At 28.2% G+C, this 27,091-nt stretch overlaps 2 protein-coding genes across 6 annotated transcripts in view; one reads left to right on the top strand and one right to left on the bottom strand.

Moving 5' to 3' along the window:
- Positions 1–325: 325 nt before the first annotated feature.
- The window catches only part of LOC119687625 (apoptosis-resistant E3 ubiquitin protein ligase 1), a 32,126-nt gene continuing 5,360 nt past the window's right edge, over positions 326–27,091 (bottom strand). The window contains exons 1-10 of one of the 4 annotated variants that reach the window (XM_038102019.1): positions 14,112–14,206; positions 9,245–9,888; positions 8,872–9,177; positions 6,898–7,096; positions 4,166–4,305; positions 3,669–4,086; positions 3,319–3,608; positions 2,941–3,264; positions 2,624–2,886; positions 326–1,125 (exon numbers count right to left, since the gene is read on the bottom strand). In XM_038102019.1, coding sequence (XP_037957947.1) covers positions 1,023–1,125; positions 2,624–2,886; positions 2,941–3,264; positions 3,319–3,608; positions 3,669–4,086; positions 4,166–4,305; positions 6,898–7,096; positions 8,872–9,177; positions 9,245–9,888; positions 14,112–14,187 — 2,763 coding nt within the window. In that variant the 5' untranslated portion in view covers positions 14,188–14,206 and the 3' untranslated portion in view covers positions 326–1,022. Of the gene's footprint in view, positions 1,126–2,623; positions 3,265–3,318; positions 3,609–3,668; positions 4,087–4,165; positions 4,306–6,897; positions 7,097–8,871; positions 9,178–9,244; positions 9,889–14,111; positions 14,207–27,091 lie in introns of those variants that run through there. The other 3 variants (XM_038102016.1, XM_038102017.1, XM_038102015.1) reach the window with 3 other exon arrangements.
- Positions 12,201–15,259, top strand: LOC119687626. 2 transcript variants are annotated; one of them, XM_038102021.1, is made up of 2 exons: positions 12,201–12,247; positions 14,333–15,259. In XM_038102021.1, exon 2 carries the CDS (start codon positions 14,355–14,357, stop codon positions 15,225–15,227), a length of 873 nt encoding a protein of 290 aa, XP_037957949.1. In that variant the 5' UTR covers positions 12,201–12,247; positions 14,333–14,354; the 3' UTR covers positions 15,228–15,259. The 2 variants fall into 2 exon arrangements, with proteins under 2 accessions (XP_037957949.1, XP_037957948.1); XM_038102020.1 differs by lacking the exon at positions 12,201–12,247 and adding an exon at positions 14,143–14,235.

Consider the following 27,091-nt stretch of genomic DNA (forward strand, 5'->3'; position numbering starts at 1 on the left):
AAAAATGTATCGAGCATTTGTAATTCAAAAATGTTTGAATAGTAATTTATTAGAACACCAGCTGTTTCGAGAATAACCAAAAAGCGATCATCAGTGGTTTTTGAAAATAATTATTAAATTCAATTATTGGCAAATAATATGTTAGATTATAAGTAACAAAATTTGATCTTATACCCTGTCAAAGTTTAAGTGCTCTGCACTTCTAGAGAACTGACTCAACACCGCATTTGACTTGATTGCTTTTTTATCTTAAAACTTTTATCCATTTATTATTCCAGCAACAAATTTACAATACATAATTAATATAACTATTATAATTTTCTTCTATTACCGTACTATTCTTATTATTTATATGCATATTTTTATTTAATTCTTTCTTATGTTTAGTTTCTATAACAAGCTTTCGACTTGTTATTACAGATCAGTTGGGTTAAAATTATCCTACGATCAGTTTAAGCGATTCGAAATAATAAAATAGTTTTTTTATTATACATATTTGACTTCAATAAATTTGAATTAAATTTTTATGTAAATTGTTTTTTTTTTGCAAACTTTTTTTTGACATTATATTCATACATCCTTAACAGATCGCGATCAACCGTGATAATGTGTTGTATGTATGGTAGAGCATTCATAGACAGTAATAGTTCACTATTCCCTCACACACTACATGGTGCTACCGAGTATTACCGAGTTAGATAAAAATTTTTATTCAGATTTCTTAAAGTTTACATCTATTATATTATACAAAATTTCGATACTTTTTGGTCAGAATGTTCTATATTAATAATTGAGATTGAGAATATTTTTTTAGGATTGTAAATTAAACATTTTGTTTTTGATATCTACATATTTTCTTTCTGATCGTAATCAGATAGGAAAATACTACATTTATTTAAATCATATTTTTATAAAAAAATAAGTAAGCCTAATTTAAGCGTACATAGTAAATATTATTTTATTTATAATATTTTTTAATACATATCACTTGTAGGGAAATACAAATCATATTTCTTCAGATACTAAACCATACCAAACCCTTCACTACCTTCGCTTATGGCCAAAAGTAACGATTTCTCAAATTGCTCATAGCTTTCGTAGTCTGGTAAACAAAGTTGATTGAAACTGAAATTAAAAACAAATAGTTTTATGCATGAATATATAAATATAGTTTCCAGATTTTCAATTTTAATTATTTAACTATAAAAATATAATATAATTGCATTGCGCAATTATAAAAAAGATAAATACTCTATATTCGCATATGCAAAAACGTAGTGATAATCATACTCAGATTTTTGGTTCTCAACGCTTATAGTTCTTATAAATCATTTTCAGGATCTTGTGTTTTATTTTAAGAAATATATAGAAGTCACATAACAAAAAGTATACAGTTATCAATAGACAGTACTTATAACTCAGCTAAGTTTCACAAGAGGCTTCAGCGAAGTTGTGAAAACATTTATATGACATTCGTTTTATAGGACTTTAGAATTGCAACAAGTTTTGAATTAGGCGTCTTATATCGGATAAAAGGAAGTGACTTTAAGCAAAATAGAAATATATACTACGGTATGGCATATTATTAGCTTGTACAGTAAAACTAACATGAGATTGATGGTAGTCTGATAATTTTTTAGTGCTTTAGTGGAAGTAAAAAATAACATGATAAATTGCTGTGAAGACAAAAAAATAAATATAGTGATTTTTTTCGATAAGGTGATCAAAAACACAGAATCCATTCTGGTTGATTTCATGACATATCATGATTTAGTTTAAAGTGTGACATCAATAGTTCAACTCTTATAAAGACAAACTTAGTTTTTCTTGTTCGCATGTATTTTTGAAAATTAGTTGAACAAACTATAATAATAATATACAGAAAAGCTGTCGACCTGTAACGAAACTAGTGATTAAATTAAAAAAGAATTATACCATGGCGTATATTCACGCTAAATCTTTGATATAAATGTCAGAATTCCACAGCCTTTATGGACGTTTATACAATTTATGAACTTGAAACAACTTTGTGTGCTGTAATATAATATTAAAAATGGTCAATGGTTTTGTTGATCATTAAATCATCGAATAATGATAAATAACGTTATGTAAACATGTAACATTTACTCTCAATAGTACAGCCATATTGCAGGCAACTGCAGTTTTTACCATGCGGTATATTAGGTGTTCCGGTATGAAATGAGCGTTTTTTGGTGAAAATAAAACACTACTTATTAATAGGAAACAAAAAACATTTTATTCAAAGTATTGGCCATTGCTTTCTACACATTTTGACCACCTTTCTGGCAATTTGTGGATATTTGTGGTATATTCTATATAAATGTTTTGAATCCCTAAAAGTTTAAATTAATTAATATCTGGCAGAAGCTGTATCAATTTTTCTATATTCTCTCTAAGTTTAGAATACAAAATCTGCCTCCTATGTTAATTAGGAGCAATGCCAGCTAATAACATTAAAGGTATATAAAGAACTCAATCCAAGATTGAAAGAATGATAACAAGAAAAATGTTGTAACTTAAATAATTATACCTAAATTTGTACTAAATAAATATGTACATAAAAATATAAAACTTATCGAAAATATAATTTAGAAAAACTAACCACGTATGTGCCGTTGGTAAACTTCCAAAAGTTGGTGCCGCTGTTATTTGAAATTGTGGGTTTAGCTCTTGAAAACCTCCAGGTGGTAATTGTGAACATCCTGTTGTAAACTGCAGTAAGCGGGCCATTTCTGTTTGACTAAAATTGCTAACACCCGCCCAGAACCAAGCCAGTACTCGACGAAATTCCGCTGAACTGCCATTAGCAATATGATGAGCCTTGAAATCTGTTATCGAATATTCTCCCGTACCACACATCAACAGCTGTAAACAAAAGATGTTAAGAAAAGAAACAATTATATATAATTGTACACCCACCTCCAATTCGTTTTCATCGAATATACTCAGTAGATTATCTGGTATAATGCCATTTAAACCCTTCAAAAAACTATCCACTTCATCTTTTACACTATTGCATAAACGTTGTTGTGCTAAAGCATCCAAATATTGAATTTTAGTTGCATTCGTGACCCTTACTTTAGAGCCATTAGGTATTAAATCTATAGTTTTGCTTAGTTGGCCATTTGAGTCATAAATTTCTTCAACGAAATATAGTTCTAAGGCATCTGTTGTATTTAGGTCAGTGTCAAGTATATATTTTATTTTAGATAAATATAAATCCGGATCATCTTGCTCGAAATACTATATTTCAACACATGGTATAAATGCGTTTACATAAATTAATATATATATTACCTTATAATGTACTCGAAGTCCAATTAATTGTGCTAAAAACGATCTAGTAAATCTCGCACGAACTAACTGTCGATATGAACCACCTAGTGCACTTTCATATAAACATTTTCCCACAATTTTGCCTGCAAACTCAAAATGCTTTAATTTAAGGTGTGGTGAACGACTTGAGTTAGGATGTACTAGAGCTTGATGCTTGTCATGGAATGAACAAAAAAGACCTCCTCGTGGATCAAATAAAGCACTACATATCAATTCGAACCATTCACGTCGCAGACCTCCCCAATCAATACCTTCAGTTCATTTAATACAAAAATTTAAGCACATATTGATTTTTTTTTGCAATTTATTACCTTGCTCGCCGAAGAATGTTACTTCGAAATTCCCGCACCAATCTGACACTGAAAATCCCTTAGTAGCTTTCATACTACTCTCCAGTATTTTGTCACGATGTACTTTTAAAACTAACTTATCGTGAAAACAGGATGAATGAAACTTTCGTACTTCATGGTAAAAAAAGTCCTGTTTATCCTTAAAAGTCTCAGAACCGCCAATATTTTTTAACAAAAAATGTGTGAATGTTGCAGCTATGATATTTCGATCCTTCGATGCTAATTCAATTTTTGGTTGCGCCCCATCATCTATAATGAATACTGGCCCATATGTATGTGATTCGAGTTGTGGTAAAAAGTGAAATTTCGTTGACGGACACAAACGAAATGTAGCAATACGTTTCGGTATGAATTTCAAAATCATTTCCTTGATCGTTATCTAAAATGTATTAAATTTTAAACTTAAATTAAATGGACCCGTAAAAATAATAATTTTAAATCGAAATATATGAACTCACTTGCTTTGGACCAACGAAGCAAATCACCTTACGTGGTTTTGTTTTTGTAGGAACATTACAATTTCCTAATAACTTAGCTTCATAACAAATGTTGTGCTTCCTTGATGCAATATTTTTGTGAACCAGTGTTGTATCACTACCTAGTAAAAGTAGTTAAAATATGTATATTTAAGTTGTACATGTACACAGATAAGTTTTCTAATATGCAGTTAATTAATATAACACATATAAAAAGCTAAGACATTAAGATTGACATGTGATAAAGTAAAAATCTTATAACAGAGACTAAAATCCGCATTCGAATAAATAAATCCTATACCCTGAACCAACACAAAATAATTGCATACTATTTAACACTTATTGCACTCCATTGCAATGTTTACTCTAAGAATCTTTCTTAATAATGAAGTTGTTAGACCACCCCTTTGATGGAATTAATTTTCCATCTTAAGTAATGGTATGGGCACTATGACGGCCGTTGAAGGCTCTCTAATCGTTTTCATCGAGCCTGATCGCAAATTCAATGCGATTTATTAACTGAAAAATGTTTTTGAAGTTGCTTTAGACCTTTCCAACAAGACTCGGCAACATCTGATAAAGCTCGTGTGAACCAAGGATTGTTAAAAAATCATGTTCCACACTTCATTTCATCCACACAATGGCTTTCGAATTCGCTAGATGCAAATCCGATGAACTTTTTCATCTGAGCCATTTTGGAGAGCAAGATAAGGAATAAAAAATATACTAGTACGGATGCTCTGAAGAAAGCTATTGTACCGGAAGATCACACTCGTGAAGTAGTAACTCATTTTTAACCGTTTGAAGGCCATATTCAGGGCAAAAGGTGGTCACATTAACCTAGAGTGAATGGATTCGGAAATTTTGATTATTTCCACAAATTTTAGTAATTTGAATCAATAAAAAATAATTTCACACAAAAAAGGTATGGTCAGTTGAATAGGTAACACTTTAATCGCCTAACCCTGTATGTAAATATTGAACAAAACGGTGTGGGTGCGTAAATCAAGTAAATCAAGTCCGTCTAACTTTCTCATCAAATATATGTGTTGAACTTTATAAAAAGCAATTTGGTCTGGTTACAATATAACAAGATGCGTTTAAGCATACAATATAAAAAATTGTAGATATTTCATAATGACCAATTGCATTCAATTGTTAACAGTTGGAATAACAGAACATTATTCCAAAGCAGAAAACAAGCTATTAATCCAAAGATTAATATACCGATAAACAGATAGATTAATAGCACTTAATCAATTTGTTTGATACGTTGGTCAAAATATTGTGCTCTATTTATTTTATATTAGTTGTGAATGTATTTTTGAAAGAATATTTTTCAATACGTATATGTTACATTTTGGTCTTTTGGCGTAAGAGCCCTGTACTTATAACATTTATTTTTTAAACCAATTTCTATTAATAAATTAGACCTAACCAATTTATGTTCTTTAAGACTTTAAGCAGTCGGATTTTTTTGTTAGTAAAGTTAAGAGGCTACTATACCCGTTTGTAATGCTACAAACCTTCATCGGTGGTTAAGATCAGAAATGATTCCTCAGTTAAATAGTTACTATTATATTCATGATATCATCAAGAAAATGAAGAAATAGATGCTCCTACTAAATAATAAACCTTTTGTATGTCCATCTATGCAACTAGCTGCGAAAAATGGACTAAACAGGAGCTCACTGTTATAAGTCCATACAATGCGCTGAATTAGAAAGCAATACTATAAAGTTATAGTATACTTTATAGTATTAAGCAAATCAGCTATTTCACGCTGTGTTAGGCAAAAAAATATCACTAAGCCCTTTGGATTTTGAGATTTGTGAGAATTTTGAATTCACTCAAAAACTCCTTTTTAGCTCAATAAGCGAAGAGTATATACAGGAATTTAGAAAATAAAAGGTAGAGATTTTTATACTCTATACAAGTTGGTAAAAATATATACTAAAGAACACTGACTTCGACACACCCAACTAAGCTCATCGCTAATTTAGGTCGTGATTAAACAGTTGACACTGAGTTTGCGGCTACATTATCTAGTATCATTTGGATGTATAGTGTGGTTAGTCAAGTGAAAATAAAAGTTCCGATACTACAGGTAGCAAAGACATTAGTTTATATGACTTGTTTTCCTCAAACGGTTTTTACAATTAAAATGATTTCTTTTCACACAACATTTGTGAGTTAAGCGACGTAATATATTTAGAGGATTAACAATGCAATAAAATCGAAATGTGGTTTCCTCAGTGAGAGTTATTGTCTACGGACTTTATGCGAAGCAAAGAAACCGCATATAAAAAATCTGAAGAACTGCTTTATAAAATTCATGGTATTAGAGATAACGACTCTATTGAATTTGATTAAATCTAAGTTTATAAGGGTTAAAAATCCTTTAATCGTTAAAGAATTCAGTTAACACATACAATATACATAAAGAACAGTGCCTTATTTAAAAAAATATGCCATACCACTATTGTTGACATACGTTTTGACATAAGTCAATGAACGCAATAACTAAAATACATATTATTTAGTAACTTATGGTATAAGTACTACTTATAATTACTAGAGCAGGTGAGATACATGTATACTGAACATTTCAATATTTGACAGACTATATTGTTAAAAAAAAACATTTAGTTTAAATAATACAAGAACATATTCAACAGCAACATGAACATTTAGCTTATATACATTATACTTACTACTTAGGACTATAATATCGAATTCACCATTTGGTAACTTTTGTTCAAGATAACTAATGACGGCTCTTAAACAAATTGGCTTTTGAAACAAAGCTGTTACGGATACTCTGGAGTTAACTTTATCATAGAAGAATGTTATTGCGCGCTCTAACTTCTCGATTGGTTGATTAATAAGATCGAAAATTTCTACACGATAACCCTAGAATTATAAATGTGTAATATATTTTTATAAAGTAATTAATTATTGTGTGACTTAATATTTAATATAAAGATTTTTTTCAGAATTTTAAATCAAATATAAGATTTAGAGTAATCTATGTCTAATTATATAAGTCAAGAAAAAATTTTAAATTTTTAAGTAAAGTAATTTAGTTAGAGATTAAAAATATCCTCCGGTTGAAATAAAAACAAATCAATTTAATTGTAATGGAAACTAAAAACACATTGCAATTAAAAATATTTAATTATGGTTAAATTAATTAATTAAGCATTACAAAGTGCGCACTTTTTTTGTAAGTGTACACTCAAATAAAATACATCGCTTATTAATACTAAACTTGAAAATAGAATTATAAACAACTGTAAAAATTGATACATGCAGTCATATTTATATATAGTTGGTATACTTGATGCTAGAAATGGAAAACATATACATATTTCGACTAATCATAAAAATGAAGCCGCGATATTGGAACAAAGTCTGTTAAACTAAATGCTAGAGCATAAGCTCCCAACTTCGAATACAAATTCAGGTAAAGTTTTTTATTAACAAAAATTTAAAAAAATACATAAATTAAAAAATATAAACATAAGAATAAAATATTTAGAATTTTTATAATATAAAACATGCAAATTGTCGTTGGTAATCATAACTCAATCATATATGTTAGAACGCTGTTATGAATTTAATGGATTACATGATTATACATACAAAAATACATTCTTTGATAGCGAAAATAGATTGTTCCATTTATTCAAATAAAAAAAAAGAAACCAATCTTTCTATACACAAATTTTTATCTAATTCATTAACTTATTTGACGACCTATGCCAAAGTTTTAATCGACCGGTATAATTTTGTAACTGAAATTATCCAAACAACAGGTCTCTAAACTACAAACCACTAAAAAATTAATCCCAGTGATAAGCGATAAAGACAACCTCATCCCAATTATACTGATTCCAGTTCTCTTTGTATACATCAACAGCCCGTTCATTTACTTTAATCATTGCATCGGAAGGATCGGTAGGATACAATGATTAATTTACCTGAAGACTACTTTTAATCTAAAGTAATTATGTTTATAATTTTGTTTAAAACTGAAATTTACAACAAATAACAAAATCTGAAATATTTAAATAGATTTTGCGCAGAAAGTATTAGGAATTAATAAATTAAAAAAAATAACTCCCGGTGACTGCAATTCAACCATATTAGCGCTTGACGCAATCCTATAAACATTTAGTATAATGTTGAACTCCTTAAGTGAATATTTTTTGATGGTTAGAACCGACACAAAACACTTTTCTCAAGTGGTAATTCTAGCAAAGCATGAGTTTTTCAAAAGTCTTTTGTATAACAACGGTTTCACACCACCACAGAACACTTAAGAGTATAATTGTAAAACCTAGCTGGGGAAACAGATCGCGCTCAAATCTCGCATGGTAACACAATACAGTTTTATTAATACCAAATGCACAGAAAAAAAATTATGGCGTTATCCTTTACGGACACTACTTAAAAAATACTTTTTATAGAGAATAATATAGTTTTGATGCCATTTTTATCTTGTTAAATATCGAATTTCTCTTTTCCTTGAATTTAGTTTAATTTAAAACTTTGGTTTTGCTTCTAAGAAAATCGGAGCACTAAACTAATGAATATTCAGATTTAAAAATAAGTTAATTTAAATAACAATACATAAAAAAATCTACTGTCCATTTTTAATATTTGTATTTATTTTTGAATATTACCTTTATAAGATTATCATCGTTTTCAAATATGCACGCATTACCAAACTCATCTCTAGGTTCAATATGCAATAAAGTAGGTGTACCAGCACAACAAACGACAGTGCTAGCTGGACGTACAAAACGCGATCGACGAGCATCTACAGGGCCTGGCAAAAATGTTTTTAAAAATGGAGAGCCAGCAATATGACTAGAACCAATCAATACAGATATTTTATATTGACCTGCAGTGCGTACAGTGAATTTAACTTTAGCGATATTTGCATTATTAGGATTAGTTGATGAACCCAGTTCACTAATGGTAACTACCTATATATCCAAACATTTAAGAGTAATTGTTAAACTATGCAAAAAAAGTTTAGGTACAACAACTAACCTTTCGTGTTCCTTCGGTTACTTCAACAAAAAATTGGTCTGTATCACAGATAGGATAAGGCTGTCCATTGCGTTGAAAAAATCTTACTAGAAAACACATGGTGTCTCCAACAATGGTTGGATCATTCCAGTCCCATTGAACTTTACAATTTGCTGGTAACAAATATTTACCTGTAACATATTGCAAAAGTGAGTGCCTTGCTTCAGGCGCCAACGAAGGTTGTGTCATAGCAGCAAGAGTAACTAGTCCAGCTACTGAAACAGACACAACTAGCATGCCACCCCATGTCCAAGCGTCTTGATGTTGACTCGACTTAACAACAGTTGACCAAAGTTGTGCTTTAAGCACTTCTAATTGAGACTTAGAAGTTGGTAATGTTTGACGAGCTTGAGACCAAATTTGCCAGTCTTTTCCAAGTATCTTACTTGCTCGTGAATCTTCCAACCAATAGACGTCTTCCAATGAAGAAACCTCTACTGATACTAAACGTTGATAATAATGCTGCAGACTATGATCACGTAACCATTCACGTAATATTAGTTTTTGTTGCAAATGCAAAGCCGCGCGCTGTAATCGCTGTTCATCTCCGGGCGGCAGTTCAGGGAGACGTTCAGGATCGCCACAACTTGATAATGAAGATATGCCTGGAAGAAAAATATAATATATTTGAAACAATTACGTGTTTGTAACGAAAATGTAATAATATTTAAAAATTGAAAATATGTACAACGTTTTAGCATAAGGAAACCTATTTTATTGATAGTTCCTAATTTATTGAAAACTTAATCACAAAAACAAATATAAAAAAAGGAATATAAACTTTGTCCGATTTGCAGTCTTTTATAATGTCTTGCGATACCAGACAGTAGTAGATTTTTTCACCAAATTTATGCCATTTTTAATAATTTTTTTAATAATAATTGAGAAAAACTAAAATAAAATTTATTTAAAACCTACTAGTCATACCCTATAATGACAGAGTGTGGCTCTGAGGATAAGGAGGAGACCGTGCCAAAATCTGTGGTAACATAGAAAAAATAAATATCCACTTATAAAAAGTGTTTAACAGAACTGAACACTCTTGTTATAGAAATGTATCTTATTTTAAATTGAAATGCCCTTAAATCCAAATAAGGACTGTTTTTCTGGTAAAACACTTTCTATATAAAAAGCTAACATATTAGCAACCCACCGAGATCACACTACAATGTGATCCAATTTAGTGAATGGACGGCACTGAAGGTCTGAAGCATGACTTTTAGGTAAGATGGTCTACAGATTACCTTAATGAGCTACAGCAGGACTGTCCAAAGCACCCGTGACATATTTTTAATCTAACACAATTACGCAAATTTTCTTTCACATTATTATAATATAATATAATCTTTCACATTATAATATACCAAATAAATGAATTAATAAATTAATTGACAAAGGATTATATTGGGCCAAAGATTGGGAAAATATGTGTTTAGAAAACCGGGTCTTTTAATAAGCAGTTTTCGGAATATAAACCAACGGAGTGAACTCGAATCCTTTGTCGCGAATGTTAGGTCGTGATCTCATAATATATATCCACAGCTGCAATATGATATTATACATAGTTTTTATTACAAAAATACTCTGCAACTATTGAGCCTTATTTTTAAATGAAGAGCCGGTCTTTTTAAACTGAACGATAGAGAATTTAATATATCTGAACGTGATTGTTCTTTGTGTAATCGTCATAGAAATAGAAAATATATGTAATTTTATTGGTGTATCCGATGTTCAGAGAACATAGACGTATTTTTTTTTTTGATAAAGGACTTCTGTCCGAAGAAGAAGTTAAAGTCTTGTTAAGTGGTAGCAATACTAATAACCTGTGTAAATTCATGAAGAGTGTTTTAAGTTACGGAGGATTAATTATTAAAGAATTTATATGAATAATAATGTTAATAATATGGACCATGTTTTTGTATGCCAATCTGACACACAATAAATATGTTATTGTCAATTTAGATTTTAAATAAAATTCTATAATTATTCTAAGTGCTGGATGAATTTTTTGAATTAATAATAAATAATAATAATAATACTTAATATTTACAAAATATTTGTTTTAGTGTTGAATTTGCCAATACAATTATACTCATAGCAGTTATAGGTTAAAAATAATTTTTCCATAAAATATCATCTAAAATTTAGTTATCGGAAAATATCTGCAATGCTATCTCTCTCAATTTATGCTTTGTCATAAGAAAAAATCAACAAATGTGATATAAAGCAGCCCAATTAGGCTTTACATTAAATAAAAACGTCAATTACATTAAATAACTGAAAACAATGTGCTTAAAATAAAACTTATCGAAAACTACAAGTATAATCACCGCCTAATAATATCTGATAAGCTACACAGGATAAGTAAATTGGTAATGTTAAATCAAATACACTCCTAATAGCCTTATTATAGTGCTTAATAATGAATTCGTAAGTGTCGCAACGATATTGTACTCCTGACACGATACCGCCAGGGCAATTACTTAGAAAAGAGCCATTAAGGAATAATTACTTAAGAAGTTAATCGAATATGGGTCATAATAAAATTTTTGATCCGGTGTGAGTGTGAGAAGGTAGGCGAATAAATTGCTATTAATGAGCCGTCTTAACTTTAAATGCTAAACCATTTTCTTATATAGTTTGTGTACTTCGTAATAATTTTGGCCGTTAGTAAGCTCATTCGATTAGTTTTTGTTTTAAAAGTTCTATATTAAATTATAAAGTTAGAATTTTCAATATGCAATAGACCCAGACAAATTATGTCATAAATGAATTAAAATACCACAATTATCACAAAGCAACCTTTGACTTAATAGTTGAAATTTATTAAAATTTTAATAAAAAAACAAAGGAAAATATATTATTGTAAGGAAAGCAAATAGCATACGAACTATAAATTTTAAAATTATTTATATAGCTTTAATATTTTTGGCATTAATTTGATGGTTAAAAAATAATTTTTTGGTATGTATTATCGTTATTTATTGTAATATACATATACTATGTGCTAGATTAATAACTCTCTCCCACTGCGGTGAGTTTGCTTCAACCAGTGTTATTATCTTACAAAGGATAATATATTATAATATATTACTCTTCTGATAATTAATTATTACTCACTAGCATAAACCGAAACGCGTTATTTTCCCTGACGTTAAAGACCAATTATTTTTCTGCAATTTTTCTGGATTAGATATATTAAAAGCGAAATTATCTATTACTTTCATTTAAAGATGTATTAAGAATATGTTATAGCAAAACATATGTTCATAACTATAATCAGATCTTTGTACAAAAGGGTTTATAATGCAAATATGAGATTATATGTTTTGTTTTAAATATTTTTACATTTCTGCCATACTTCTTCAAGATTTGAAAACGAGCCATTGTTTTAAAAAACAATTAATGTCCATATTTATGTAGATTCAATATTTATAAGTGTTTAAATCAATGTTGTTTCCCAATGTTTACAATTTTTGAGCAAAAAAAGCTTTTAATAGACTTTTTTATATATATCAGATTCTTTTATATTGAATATAGTCAAGATAATTAAATCCCAAAACCTTAAAAGACTCTATAGAGATAATTTTTAGACTTCTAATACACCCTTTGATGACTTCATTACAAAGGCTGTTATTCCTTCTAAGATACCATTAACTTTAAGAAAATATTAACCATCTCTTCTACACAAACACTATTTTTTTAACCCATCAAATCTTAAAAAACCTTGGAACACTTTTCAACGCTCGATACGCGTATATATATTACAAACTCATATCATAAAATGCATAAATCCACTCTAAAACCCCTGAATTCATATATAGACTTTCATTAAAAAAAAATATATCTGTGAAACTATAATTCTAAAGTTTTATTATTTCTAAGACGTATTTTTAGAAGTAGGTCTTTATTTGTATGGGGCCCAATCAGATTTATTGCTTTAATTCGATTTTTAATAAATTTTTTAATTATTAAACGCGACACTTCATGTAATCGTCATACTAAAGAGCTTGTAACACAGGGTATCCATCCGTTTAATTACCACAGGGTATCCATCCTCAGTAACATGCATCTAAGTTTATTGGTAGATTATCTAATAAGTCATAATAATCCATGTTCTTGTCTTAATAACATGGATCTGTCTAAAGAGATAGAGTGTCGTCTGTGTTTGGAAGCGAATGAGTCATATCCGACATCCTAACATAGTCTATTAGAATGTTGGACTGTTGCCCTTATTGGATGTTAAAATACCCTCAACAGCACCCATTTTGGATTCTATTCAAAAGATGGAATTTCTTCCGTTCCGTTAGGGTCTGTAAGTTAAAAGAAAGTTGAAACAAAGTCTACTTTGTTTCAAAGTAGATTTTGTAGAGAGTGTTCTACTCCCCAAGAGCCAACACTCCGTTGTTTTTCTATTCTATTCTAACCATTGATTAAATATTTTCGATAAAATAGGGCCATCAATCAACTGGTTACAGTGACAACTTTATTTCGCATTAGTGTTCATTTTTACTATTAACATCATAGTTAAAAAAATTATAGGGAAACATAACAGCCCTACCTAAAAAATGTCTAATAGTTTGTTTTAAAGCAAATTAATTGAAATTCCAATAAAATTTTTGCTAAAATTGAACTTATTTTAATTTTATTTCCAATACAAATAAATAATTATATTTGATAATTGGATATATCCTTGTATCCTTGATAATTACATCAAGGTTGCTCCAAGAGAACCAAATTAATAATTTGAAGTAATAATTTTTCAGAAATCATTTTTTTTAATTGCATTAAAATAATATCGAAATTTTACTGGATCATAGTAACTTACCTGAGGACGACGATGGGGAGTGGCGTAAAGTAGTCGCCATTGCAATAGAATTTATTTCCGATTCTCGTGACCACATTTTAAGTTAAATTTTACTTTCGAACTTATTAATTAATTATTTTTATAGGTAAGTTGGAACGTTTTATAGTATATATTTTTATATTTTAATTTATATTAATTTACTAGCATTGTTAAATAATTTTTATAATTTGGCGAATATTTAGAAAGATATCTGAAAATTGCAAAATGTTAGGAGAGAATTGTGAACCCCAATCCAAAAGCAGAGTTATACAAAGTTTGATCAAGAATGTGTCTCCAATACGTATTTTAAAGAGAAGAATAGTGCTAAAAAACGAATACAAAACTAGTAATATCGACACAATTATTGACGAAATTGTCGGAAAACTCAATAAAGATGTTATTCTTAAGAATGTAGTACTGTTGATATCTCCTCTCGGAAAAGAGGACAAAAAATTCAATTTACATATTCTAAATAAAAAAACAAAGGATCATTTGGGTATGTTTACTGCATCAAATAAAGACGTCTTACGTATCAAATCACATGTAAAATACCAGGACTATATTATTGCAACAACAAATAAACCAATGGACTTAAGATTTGTAATTAAACATCCTGGATTAATTTATGTGTTATTGGAATCTGAAAATTGCATTACTTGCAAACCAATAACTGTCAAACTATTTAAGGAGTTAAGTAATGAAATTAATAGTTCAACAGAACCAATACCAAAAAAAATTGATCAGTTTTTCCATTGGGCTGAACAAAGTCGTCATACATTGACTATACGGCCTAAAATGTTATTGAATCCTTCAGATATAAGAGACGAACATTCAAACACATATAAATCTGAAGTGAAGTTTTATGTTGATTGTTTTCGAAAAGACACATATATAAGTTCTATACTCTTAAACTCAAGTCAAATACAGGAATATTTACGTAAATATAGTTTACTTTTAGAGAACACAGAGGTCACTAAACACCAATGGAAACATACTGAATACAAAACAGTGGTGTCACGTTTAACAACTTTTTGTGCGTGGTTTAGAATGCATATGTTTTCTGACGTTATAAGCGCAATTATTTGTAAAAAGACTTGAAAAAGAATTAAATTACTTCCATTACCTTTCAATTTTTTTTTTTCTTTAATGTACTGTATTAAAAAAGAAACAACCGATTTAGTTCTACTGTGCCAATGTCCAGCACTGGCTAGCAGAAAGAAGACTGTCTTGGGAATCCATTGGAGTTGATGATGACTTGGCAGGCAACCTTAAGCTAAATGAGCTGTTTGCATTAACAAGCGATGTAGTTATGCAAACGGAAGCCACTTTAGCTATAACTTAATAACTATATCCGAGAATTAAAGAACAAAGAAGGACCCAAGTCGTTTCGTGGTCTACTTCGACTAATACTTTACTTCAGTGGGGCCACTTGTTGGGCGGTGCGTTGTCCCAACGTCCTACAATATATATAGTTCTATTGTTGCAAAAACACTATTAGCGCTTTGGTTTAATAATTGTAGACTAAACAAAATTGTAGATTTCGTTCATTTTAAAGATTTTAAAACTGTAACAGTCACTATATACCATAAATCAGCATGTTTTTAACTCTATCAGTATAATTGTTTATATATACACTATAAAAAAAATTGACCTCAGAGTAATACAATTAAGTTCTTATTAAAATGGTAGTAACCAACTATAAATTTGTGTAGCAGAAAAAAATTTTATTATTTAGAATGATAATATAATCGATAATTGATCTTTTGATCGGTTTATGTATAGACAATATAATATAACGTGCCTGTAGTTTGTAAAGAAAGTCATTATTTTATGAAAACAATGTGTTTATTTTAAAAAAAACATAGTGAAGAAAGCATCTTTTGAGGCTAATGATGAAATCAGCAAATCTGTCCGGTTAAGAAAACTGTCAGCTCAAAAGAACGTACTCTGGAAGTTAAATGAAAGAGAGAAAGAGGTCCATTTATGAGGTAAAACGTTTGTTTATTAGAATTTTTATTGTGTAATATTCATACACCGTTTTCAATGAGTGGAAGTAGTGTGGAGCTGGACAAGTTGTGATATTTTTATTTAAAAGAACTACTCAACAATAAGAAACAAAATCAAACATATAGTTCACTCGTTTCTATATGAACTACTTTAATGAATTAATTTTTCCTATAAGCTTCTGGTATTTTATAAAAATAATTATTTGTTTCTAATTTTTGTATTAAAATTCAATTCAAGAAGAATAAATTGTTTGTATTGACGATCTATTTAGTTGTGAATGTTTATTAAGGGTATTATCATGTTGTTATTGGTGATAAATACTTATCATTTACGATAAGTAAATGATATTTTTTTATTTGTATACAGTGTATTAAGCTTCATTTAATTTTTTAAATTAATTATTTTTTACATCATGCAGCGAAAAATAAAAAATTGACAACAAAAACATTTAATGGAGTAATTCATTTGTTCATTTTATTATATGAGCTTAGTTGAGCACTATCGGCATACATTAACAAAGCGAAAGAGTTTATAAATATAATAAAATAACATTAACTCATTTTTAATTGAATTTGAACGACGAAAATATCAAAATAAAAATTAAAATAATAATTAAAACAAAAATAAAAGACTCGAACCATTTTTATCAGGAGTTTTGTAATGGAGATATTTTCAATGTTCAATTTGACTTAAGTCAATGGCGTTGAAAATTTTTAATTCACTATTTTTTGAAGATATCTTTTCAAAAATAATTCAAAAGATCAAGTGAAAAAAAAAAATTTAACTATTCCCATAATCTGTTAAAGTCTCTGCTTCAGTTGAAACTAATACTCGCATATTTTAGTTGTAAGTATTAATGTTGGCGGATTTATTGTTTTTTAATTTCATCTATTCATCTATCTTATTATATCTATTAAAAACATTGAAAATTATTCGCAGATGATATATAACTCCTCTTTTTACAAAGAATAAACAGTAACGCTTCAGTCCCGGATATCACGAGTTTATTAACGACAAAGTAGGCTTCGAACATGATAATTCATTAAGACATATAGTTATCGATGGAGAAAAATTGCAGCTTTAGATATTATTAGAAGAGTATTGTATTGCCAATGGAAACATATTTAGTTGCTTAATACACTTGCATATTTAGCCATCAGTGAATTGTACCTACATGACTTATGAATCAATGTTCAAAAGTTTGTACTTATGGACAGGTTTATTTGAAGGTAACAAAAATTAAGAGCCCTATATATTATGTTAACACTACCTCTAACCAAATTTATAAAATTTGTTTGATATAAGTATTTAAGTTGTAATATATACTTTATTGCTTATTTGGATTATTTAAAAACTCATTTATTTAACTTTTTTTGTTTATTAATTGCTTTAGACTAAAATTCTTATACCATAATTTCAATTAGTGTATTTAAAAGTGGTGTTCTTTTCGAAAAAAAAATTTCATAAATAACTACCATAACTACAATAAACAATACAAAACAAAAATGTTTTATACTTCCTTATATACACTTTTACATTATATAAAGATAAAAATATTTTATTCTCTTTTACTACCTAACAGGAAAATAAACAGTCATACAGTAAACTAAGTGTCCATGAATTTTTTATTAAGTTAAAAAATCAATAACTTAATAGGTAATAAAACTTTAAGGCTAATGGAAGAGTTGCGTTTATTATTTAAAAAAGAATTACATCAAAAACGTATTTTCTTTTTCAATTTATTTCAAATTTAATATGACGTAGGAAACTGTTTTTAAATAGAAGCATTCCAATAGTAATGAATTACAACAGCACTTTATTTCTGGTTAATAGAATTCTTACCTGACCATACAGCTATTTGCAGTACTATCTAATACCAATCAGTGATTTTTGTAAATACTTCTGGGATTAAATTATCCGTAAATAATTTTTAAGTGCAAATAACAAGGATTATAATTATTAATTACAATTAATTAATTACAAAGAAAAGGTTAAAGAACTTTTTTGTAATTATATGTAATTTGCTCTCTAAACCCTGTTGTGCTTAATTTAGTTCGAGTTATAGATGTTCGAGTTATGGAAATTTGACTGTATAAGGAATTTTTAAAAACAAAAAATATATATCTTATATATGACCTGAAGATCACAGATGGTTATCCATAAAATCATGAAGGTTTACTCTTTTTTAAGATGTTTGAATTTTGAAATATATTTGCCTAACATTAGGATGGGTTTCTAATTTTTGGTGTTGAAATCATATTATAAAATAGATTCAAAAAGATTAATTTCTTTTGAATTAATGAAATAATGCCTATAATATATAAATATAATAATCTCCAATCAAACAATAATAATGACAAAAAAATATATAAATCTATTGATTATGTTCCGAAATTGTCAAACCAAATAATGAATTCTAATATATATGACAAGGAACGTTATAAAATCACTCAGAAGACAACTAACACAATAGCTAAATTTTATAGCAATACTAAAACAAAAATTAATAATAAAGACAAATCTAATTTAGTGTACCAGCTGAACTGTAAAGGTGATGGGTACAATGTATGTAACAAAATATATATAGGTACGACTAAAAATACTTTAGACAAGGATGGCTGAACATAAACATAGTTTAAAAAATAAAAATGGTGCTGAAGCCAATACAGCATTGGCTGTACATTGTATGGAGCATAAACATGAACCTGATTTTGAGAAGGCAAAAATCTTATATGAAGAAAGGAACCATAACAAGAGGTACTTTCTGGAAATGCTCTCAATATTTCAAGTGCCCAATAATATAAGACTTAATTATAAAACTGATACGGACAACTGTGCTCAGGCTTATAGAAATATTATAAACAAATGACACAGAATGTTTGTAAAGTTTTTTTGTTTCTTTTTTTCAAAATACGATGGAACATCGTATATTTTGTTTAGTTTTCCCTGAAGATGACTATTGAAGATATGTTAGTCGAAATATCGGAAGAATTATTTTTAATAAAGTATAAATGATTTTTAAATATAAATAATAAATTAGTGTCTTTTTTATTTCTATTTGAATTTGACCAATTAGCCCGATAACAAATTATTATAATAATAGGCCTTTTCGGTGGCTCGCAAGTACGGCAAAAAATGCATGTTGGCCTATGTTGGCCACGCGAATCATTGGCATCACTGTTACAATCTGTCAAATGTTTTGTTTTGACAAACAGTAAATCTTGTATATGTGCATATAAATCAAATATATTTTTATGAAAATATTATAAAATTAAAAAGAACACGGAATTAAAATGAATGGTAAGAATATTGGAAATTTAAAAATAAAACACTAAGATAAGTAAATTTTTGAAGGTACTGTCGATGTTGGGAGACATCGCAACGTTTTGCAGCGGCCGAGGGACGAGGATTTTTTAAATGTTATGAATGCACTCTAGAAAACACTTCGTTTCCTTTGTGGTCCATAGTTTGCGTGTATTTCTATAAAAAATTTTTTTAGAAAAACTTTAAAAATTATGTTTGTTTTATTAATTTTACGTATGTAAACTACAAATTAAATGAAATAAAATAAATGTTACTTGGTAATAACTAACATAATAAAAAATTCAATGTGCTCAATACTTACGATTTGTCCATTCTTATTATTTCTTCGTTACTTTTCAAAATTTTTCAAATTTTTGAATTCTGTTTGAATTTTTATTTCCTCAATTTTTGACATTTGATTGCACTATTCGTTGGAATTTTCAATGAAGGTTCACAATAGTTCGCTTATTGCGTTGGTAACATTTTTTTTTTTACTGGCCGATGTGGTTGGCCAGCATAACTATGCTGGCCGAGGTAGAGAAAATAGTGTTGTTGTTTTGCATACATTGCGGCCAGTATAGGCCTGCATAGGCCAACAACTTGCTGTTTTTTGCCGTACTTGCGAGCCACCGAATACACCTAATATAATAATAGTATTTTGCATAAGGTTCATGCGGTCTATAAACAACAAGAAAAATCGGCAAAAGCTATAATTGAATCAAAGCAAAATTTGATTCACAAGCTTCTAAAACCAAGAAATTAGTTTCTGTTGATACAAACAGGCAGTGATATATAGATCGATTTATCTCATCATACTTATCAACAAGATATGTATTTTAACATGTATTTCATATTGTTAGAAATTTCTTTCAAAACTAAATATATGTTACTATTCTTATATTATGTGTATAAAGAATAAAAAGTTTCTTACAATGTTTTGTTCTGTAGTTACGAAGAGAATTATTGGTAGAGAATAAAAATATTGTTTTTTTTATTATGCTAATCCAAATAAATAATACAACACAAATTAATGCGGTTATTTATTTCTATCGGAAAGTCACACCACCGTTATTCTTTCAGTATGGCTTAGATCACACTGTTTACAGATCTACGCCATTTTTTCAGTACAGGCAGGATTTACTGCAATAGTCAGCTAAAAGCTTTAATGAAACAAGTTTCAGCATTCGTGAGTCCATTTAAAAACTTTAATTTTTTTAAATTGGGATCGAATCATTTCAAAAACAAAAAAAAAACGCTTACATGGCGAACCAGTTTGCAGGCCTAATATTTCTTCTTTTCTAACTATTCGGTCAACTACCAAGCAATATCCAGGCGACTGACGTATGTAATATTTGAATAAATTATAAATATCAAACAAGTGTAACAATTACGCCCCACACATAAAGTACCTCTAATACAGGTATAAGCAATAATTATTTCTATTCCCTTATGTTTTAGTCTCTTTCCTTTTTTTTACCTACTATCTGTATTCTATGTATGTATGTAGTAAATGTCTAAATACAAAGGGGTGCACAATAGATCAATCTGGTCGCAGTACATAAAGGCTTTAGCTTAACCCATAAACCATTGCCATTACCATTACTATCATATGTATGTAGTTAATCTTTATATTATACATGTGTATAGATTTATAAAAATATAACAAATTTATTGCGAATCATCGAATGTTTGCGCTTAAAAACGAGCGTTTCACACATTCTGAGCGAATGGTATAAACCAAAGCAAATGTACCATCAAATAGCTTGTAAGGAAACTTGGTGGCTAAGGTTTTGTCAGTTTAGTAGGAAATTTCTGGATTATGAAACTAACATTACACAAATATATTAACAAATGCAAAAAACATTCTTATAACAATCAGTCTAAATTGAAAACTAATGTGTATGTCTGTTAACATATATGCAAATTTTAATCAATCACTTTATTTATTTTTCGATTTTTATTTATTTTAGTAAATTACGAGTATATTGCACAACAACTGAACTTTATGGAAATTTTTATAGGAAAAATTTTTTACATAAGAGCACAGAGGAACTGTCGTTTTATAAGGCACCGTCACATTAACTGAAGTTGTTTGAAAGAAATACTACATATATTTTAAAATTATTAAATATTATTAGTATGTATAAAACTAATTTCAGTGTAAATGTCTATAAAACAACTAAGTAATATTAATTGCAAATATTTTATTTATATAGCAACTATTAAATACAACCAAAACTTATGTATCGTTTAACTTTAAAACATATACACAGTCAAACTAAAATATCCATATCGAATCGTTTTTTTGAACTGAACCATTTTATATATACTATAGTGAAGAGGTTCTAGAATAACCTCTTCACTATATAACAACCATCCTTACGAAATAAACACATTATTTTCTTAATACACATAAAGTGTACAATAACATAACAGAAGCACTGTTTTTTGGCTGCTGTCCTTTTTTCTAATCAACTTTTTACATTTTCTTTTACTCCTTTTATTGCAGTCATGTTATGCAAACAGATTATATGTAAGGTACAGAAATACATATACACATTAACATATTATAAATTAATTATGTTCTAATTATATTACATGATGCTCATTTATTATACACACACACATACATCAGTACATGTTACTGAGTTTAAAATATGTTAGAATAATAGTTACGTATACACCACACATGCTACGTTTATATCACTAAAAACTTTATCGATGACTCAAGAACGCAAATTGTTGCTGTTGGTGTGGAACACAAGTAAAGGATTTTTAACATGATTATTCCCCTTTGAAGGTAGGTTTGTTTTTTATTCAAGACCGAGAAATGCCAACGCACCACCAACACACAAAAGACAACTACAACTGAAGTGTATAAGGACAATTCAATTGATTTTATACGAAATAAGAAATAAGCACTAAAGTTCACAGGAATACAAACTGTATTAGCTTTTGTACTTTGAAAAGCTTCGCCGCTTTTAAAGTTTTTTTTTTTTGCTTATACTTCCAATTTGGCAGCATTTTAAACAAACCGTTTATGCATTCATCAAGTAAGGAGTTATATTGTGTCTAAAACAGTGGCGTTTTCCTGTTTTAAAATAAAGGAATTTTTTAAATGATTTAATGCACGGAAATACAAATGGAATTGTAATGCCACATATTTTGTTGACAGGTGCGAAGTAATTTAATTCTGCAGGAAAAATATTTATGAAATTTCCATTGTATAATGATTTGAAATAGATTTTTTATAATTATTTAATATTTTTATTTTTAATTTAAAATATTATGTATTTTTTGTGTTGTTTATTTGTAAAGATAATCTAAGAAATTGGCAGATGTGAAGTGATTTAATTCTGCAGCAAAAATATATATGAAATTTACGTTCTATGGTATAATGATTTGAAATAGATTTTTTATAATGATTATTAAATATTCTTATATTTAAATAAAAGTTTTATGTATTTTTAGTATTGTTTATTTTTAAAGATAATCTAAGAAATTGACAGGTGTGAAATGATTTCATTCTGCAGGAATAAAATAAGTCTGAAGTTAGTATTACATACTAACTCCAAATAGATTTTTTATATTAATTATAAAATATTTTTATAGAAAAAAAAACAAAATATAATTATTTTTGTGATGTTTGTTACCTAAAACACGTTTATCTCTTATATAATCTAAAAAAGTGACAGGTGTGAAATGATTTAATTCGACTGGAATAAAATAGGTGTCAAGTTAGTATTGCAAACTAACTTCAAATTGATTTTTTATAGTAATTATTAAATATATTTAACGAAAAAAACGATATATATTATAATATATTTAAAAGATATCATATGAAAAACAAAATATAATTATTTTTGTAAAGTTTGTTAATATAAATAGATAAATTTCTGAAAATAAGCTAAGAAGTTGAGATGTGTGAAATGATTTCATTCTGCAAGAAAAATCTTTACGAAGTTTACATTGCTATATGATTTGAAATAGATTTTTAACGTTAAATATTATTTAATATTTTTATATATAATTAAAATATTATTTTTGCAATGTTTATTTCTAAATGTAATCTGAGAAAGTGACAGGTGTAAAATAATTCAATTCGATAGGAATAAAACAGGTGTCAAGTTAGTATTGCGTCAGTATGCAATTATAGATTTGTAGCTTTCTAATAGACTTTGTATTATAATAAAAAGCTGTATTTATAGAGAAAATAAAAGAAAAAAATTAAATATATTAAAATATCAATTAACTTATTTATTGTGTATATATTATTTATCTCTTTTTTTGTAAGTTTTTAAGTTGGCTTTAAGATGATGCAATAAAAGGCTTTCCTCTTAATGCATTTTGAAAATATATAAAATAAAAATATATTGAAAACATATAAAATAAAAAACAGGAAAATAATTATTTTTGTAATCCTTATTAACTATAGGATTCTATAGATATCTATAGATTTATTTCTGAAGATAATCAAGAAGTTGACAGTTGTGAACTGATTTATTTCGATAGAAAATATATTATTTGAAGTTTGCATTACATACTGGTTGTAAATAGATTCGTTATAATAATTATTAAGTATTTTGATAGAAAAAACCATATTTATTAATGTTAATAGAAAAAATATTATATTGTAATATTGTAATGTTTCTTATCTAAAATATTTATCTGTAAGCATACTCCAAGTATTTAACTTTGACTTTATCCCAATTTGCTGAAGTCAGTTAAAAGCAAGTATTTTAAGAATTTTAATAATTTTAACAATGTTAACAAAAGAAAAAAATTTTAAGAATTTTAATTCACATTTCTTATACAATTTTAACTTACTCAATACTTTTGTACAAGAATATTTCATCCTACAGAAATATGTAAACTGAAAATGTATGTATGCCTAGGAATTCACCTTGAACCTTCAGATATAATACTTTAACCATATCTCAAAACTTTTATCGAAAGTAATTTCTATGCTTTGCTTAAGTAATAACTAATTTTTTTTATTTTTACCTTATGGAATTCTGGGGGTGGATACATACCCACGCAAAATGAGCATCAAACATACAAACAAATATATTCGATTATCATTTGCAATGCACTGTTCAATTCAATATAGCTTGTATTATGTACGAGGGCTGTGTAACAAGTTGATGAAGATTTTATTAAGTACATTTTAAAATATTATACAGTGTTTAATAATTTTATGTAAAGATGTTGGGAACTACCAACGATATGTCAAGTGATAATATGAAATAAAACCATAATAATATAAATAAAAAAAATTTTATTGTTTTAGTTGTTATAAAATCCAAAACCAGATTAGCCTATAACCATTTAAAATAATAATTGGTCAAAAATAATACATAAACTTAACAACTCTGGTTAGTATAATATATATATATGAAGACTATTTAATAAGCCGAAGATCATCATACTAAATAAGGTTTAAAATATTTGAATATTTTAAATTATGAAAAATATCGTACGATATATTTATAGCTGGAGAATCATCAAAAGCTTGAGTCAAAATTATAGAAGCTTATCTTGTTTTGACAGGTGTGTAAACACGTAAAATTTAAAATTAATCTGCAGAAATGCAGAAAATAGAATTTCGAGTGTTGACTAAGTAATTTAAAAAATAATTTTTAAATTTTAAAAAATATTTAAAAATAAAAAGATTTTCTAAACAAAATGAAGGATTTCCAATTGATGCCTGGCGAGCGCTTCACTACGTCCAAACAGGCCGTTGAGACATTCAAAACTCTGGTTTTGGTGATACAAATTTCAGAGTTGCAAAAGTGTTTCGAAAATTGGTTCAATGGAATGGAAAAATTTATTTATTGATGATCATGGAGAATATTTCGAAAAATAATAAAACCATTTTCACTGATTAGCCAAAAATTTCAATTTGAAAATTGTGACAACATAAATATTTTCACGTATTTGTGTTGGTTAACCTATTTATTAACAGAATACTTCATATACCTAAAACTCAAAATTAAAAGTCATTACAACTGCAAAAATCGTTTCAGCTTATATTAAAAAGTTTACTCACGATATTTAAAAAGTGACACCAGACACCAGATTTCACTAAAGGCTTCAATTGTGGGCTTTATTTACATCGTACTTCATTTCAAATCAAAAGTCAAAACTAAAAAAACCTTTCAATACTTAGTTATCTAAACTTTCAAATTATCCGCGGATGGAATAAATCTAAGCAAATGGTCACATATTTTTCAAAACAACCGATTATGTCGAAACTGTACCACTTGATCAACATAGAACGGCCAATTATATTTGGTACACAACCTTTCCTATGCCGGAAGTCTCCGGAGAATTGAAGAAAATCAGCCGTTGAAAGAAGATCATCTTTCACCACAACAATGCAATATTTCAGACATCAGCTCAAACAAAAGACATTTTGAGCACTCAAAACATGGAATTGATGGGTCATCCACCTCACAGTCCCAACTTGGCACCCAATCACATTTTGTTGTTCCCAAAAATTAAAATAGAAAATGCGTGGCGAGCGTTTTTCCTCGCCCGAACAGCCTGTTTTGAGACATTCAAAACCCTGGTTTTGGAGATGCCAGCTTCAGAGTCGCAAAAATGTTTTGAAAATTGATTCAATCGAATCCAAAAATGTATTTATTGATCATTATGGAGAATATTTCGAAAAACAATAAAACCATATTCACTGATTAGGCACTGTATTTACATTGTTAGGTGCAAGACTTAGAAGGCAACCCTGGTTTATTTTTTATCAAAACAGCGCATCCCGATTTGGTTTAGTTGATTTTAAAAACTTTCTCAATGTTTGAACAATTCGTATGAAAATATTCAAGGATTGTTTGTAAATCCAAAAAAATGAAATTGGCAACGAAAATAGGACAGTATAATTCCATACAGTTTCGGGAAATTTTTACTAAGTTAATAGTAAATAAATAGTAAATAAATTTTGCAGAACTACCAAAATATGAACAATGAAAAATTTGACAAGCCAAATATGTTTTCATTCTATATTATATTCGTAAATTTGCCTAAATTAATATCATTAACGATTGCATATCTAAAATAACAGATAATGATTATATTGCTCCAGTTATATACAAAGCTTTTGTTTCTCTTATGTTAAATGCAAAAATTAAACTCACTTTTGCATAACGATAAAATATATTACGTTTTGCTTTTAACGCTTTATATGAGAACTCACCTTTAAATTAGTTTATATGTCGCAAGCAGCTCATTTATTCAATTGTCCTAGGTTTCAATCGAGTAGTAAGATTTTTCTACAAAAAATATTTGAGAATCAATCATAAGCAGAAGTTACACATTTAAATATTTACATACAAATCATAAAGGTTACTCATTCATATTAAATACTTATTTTACGCAGCATAAGGTTCATCAGGAAAATAAGGTGGTACACTTATATGCTTGAGAACGCAACTCTGTGAAACCATCATTGGACTTATGGTAACTAAAAAACTTTAACATAAAACCAGATTACATAGACAAACAATTTTTGGGAATGGAAGCGCAAGTAAATGTGTTGGTTTTAGTATTGGGAGATATAAGTGCAAAATTTATCATACTTAATTCAAATCATAACACGTCCTCTATCCGAAACCTTTGGATAATCACATATCACGCACTTG

Source organism: Teleopsis dalmanni, chromosome X (genome assembly GCF_002237135.1).
Source record: "Teleopsis dalmanni isolate 2A chromosome X, ASM223713v2, whole genome shotgun sequence".
Classification (NCBI taxonomy): Eukaryota; Metazoa; Arthropoda; class Insecta; order Diptera; family Diopsidae; genus Teleopsis; species Teleopsis dalmanni.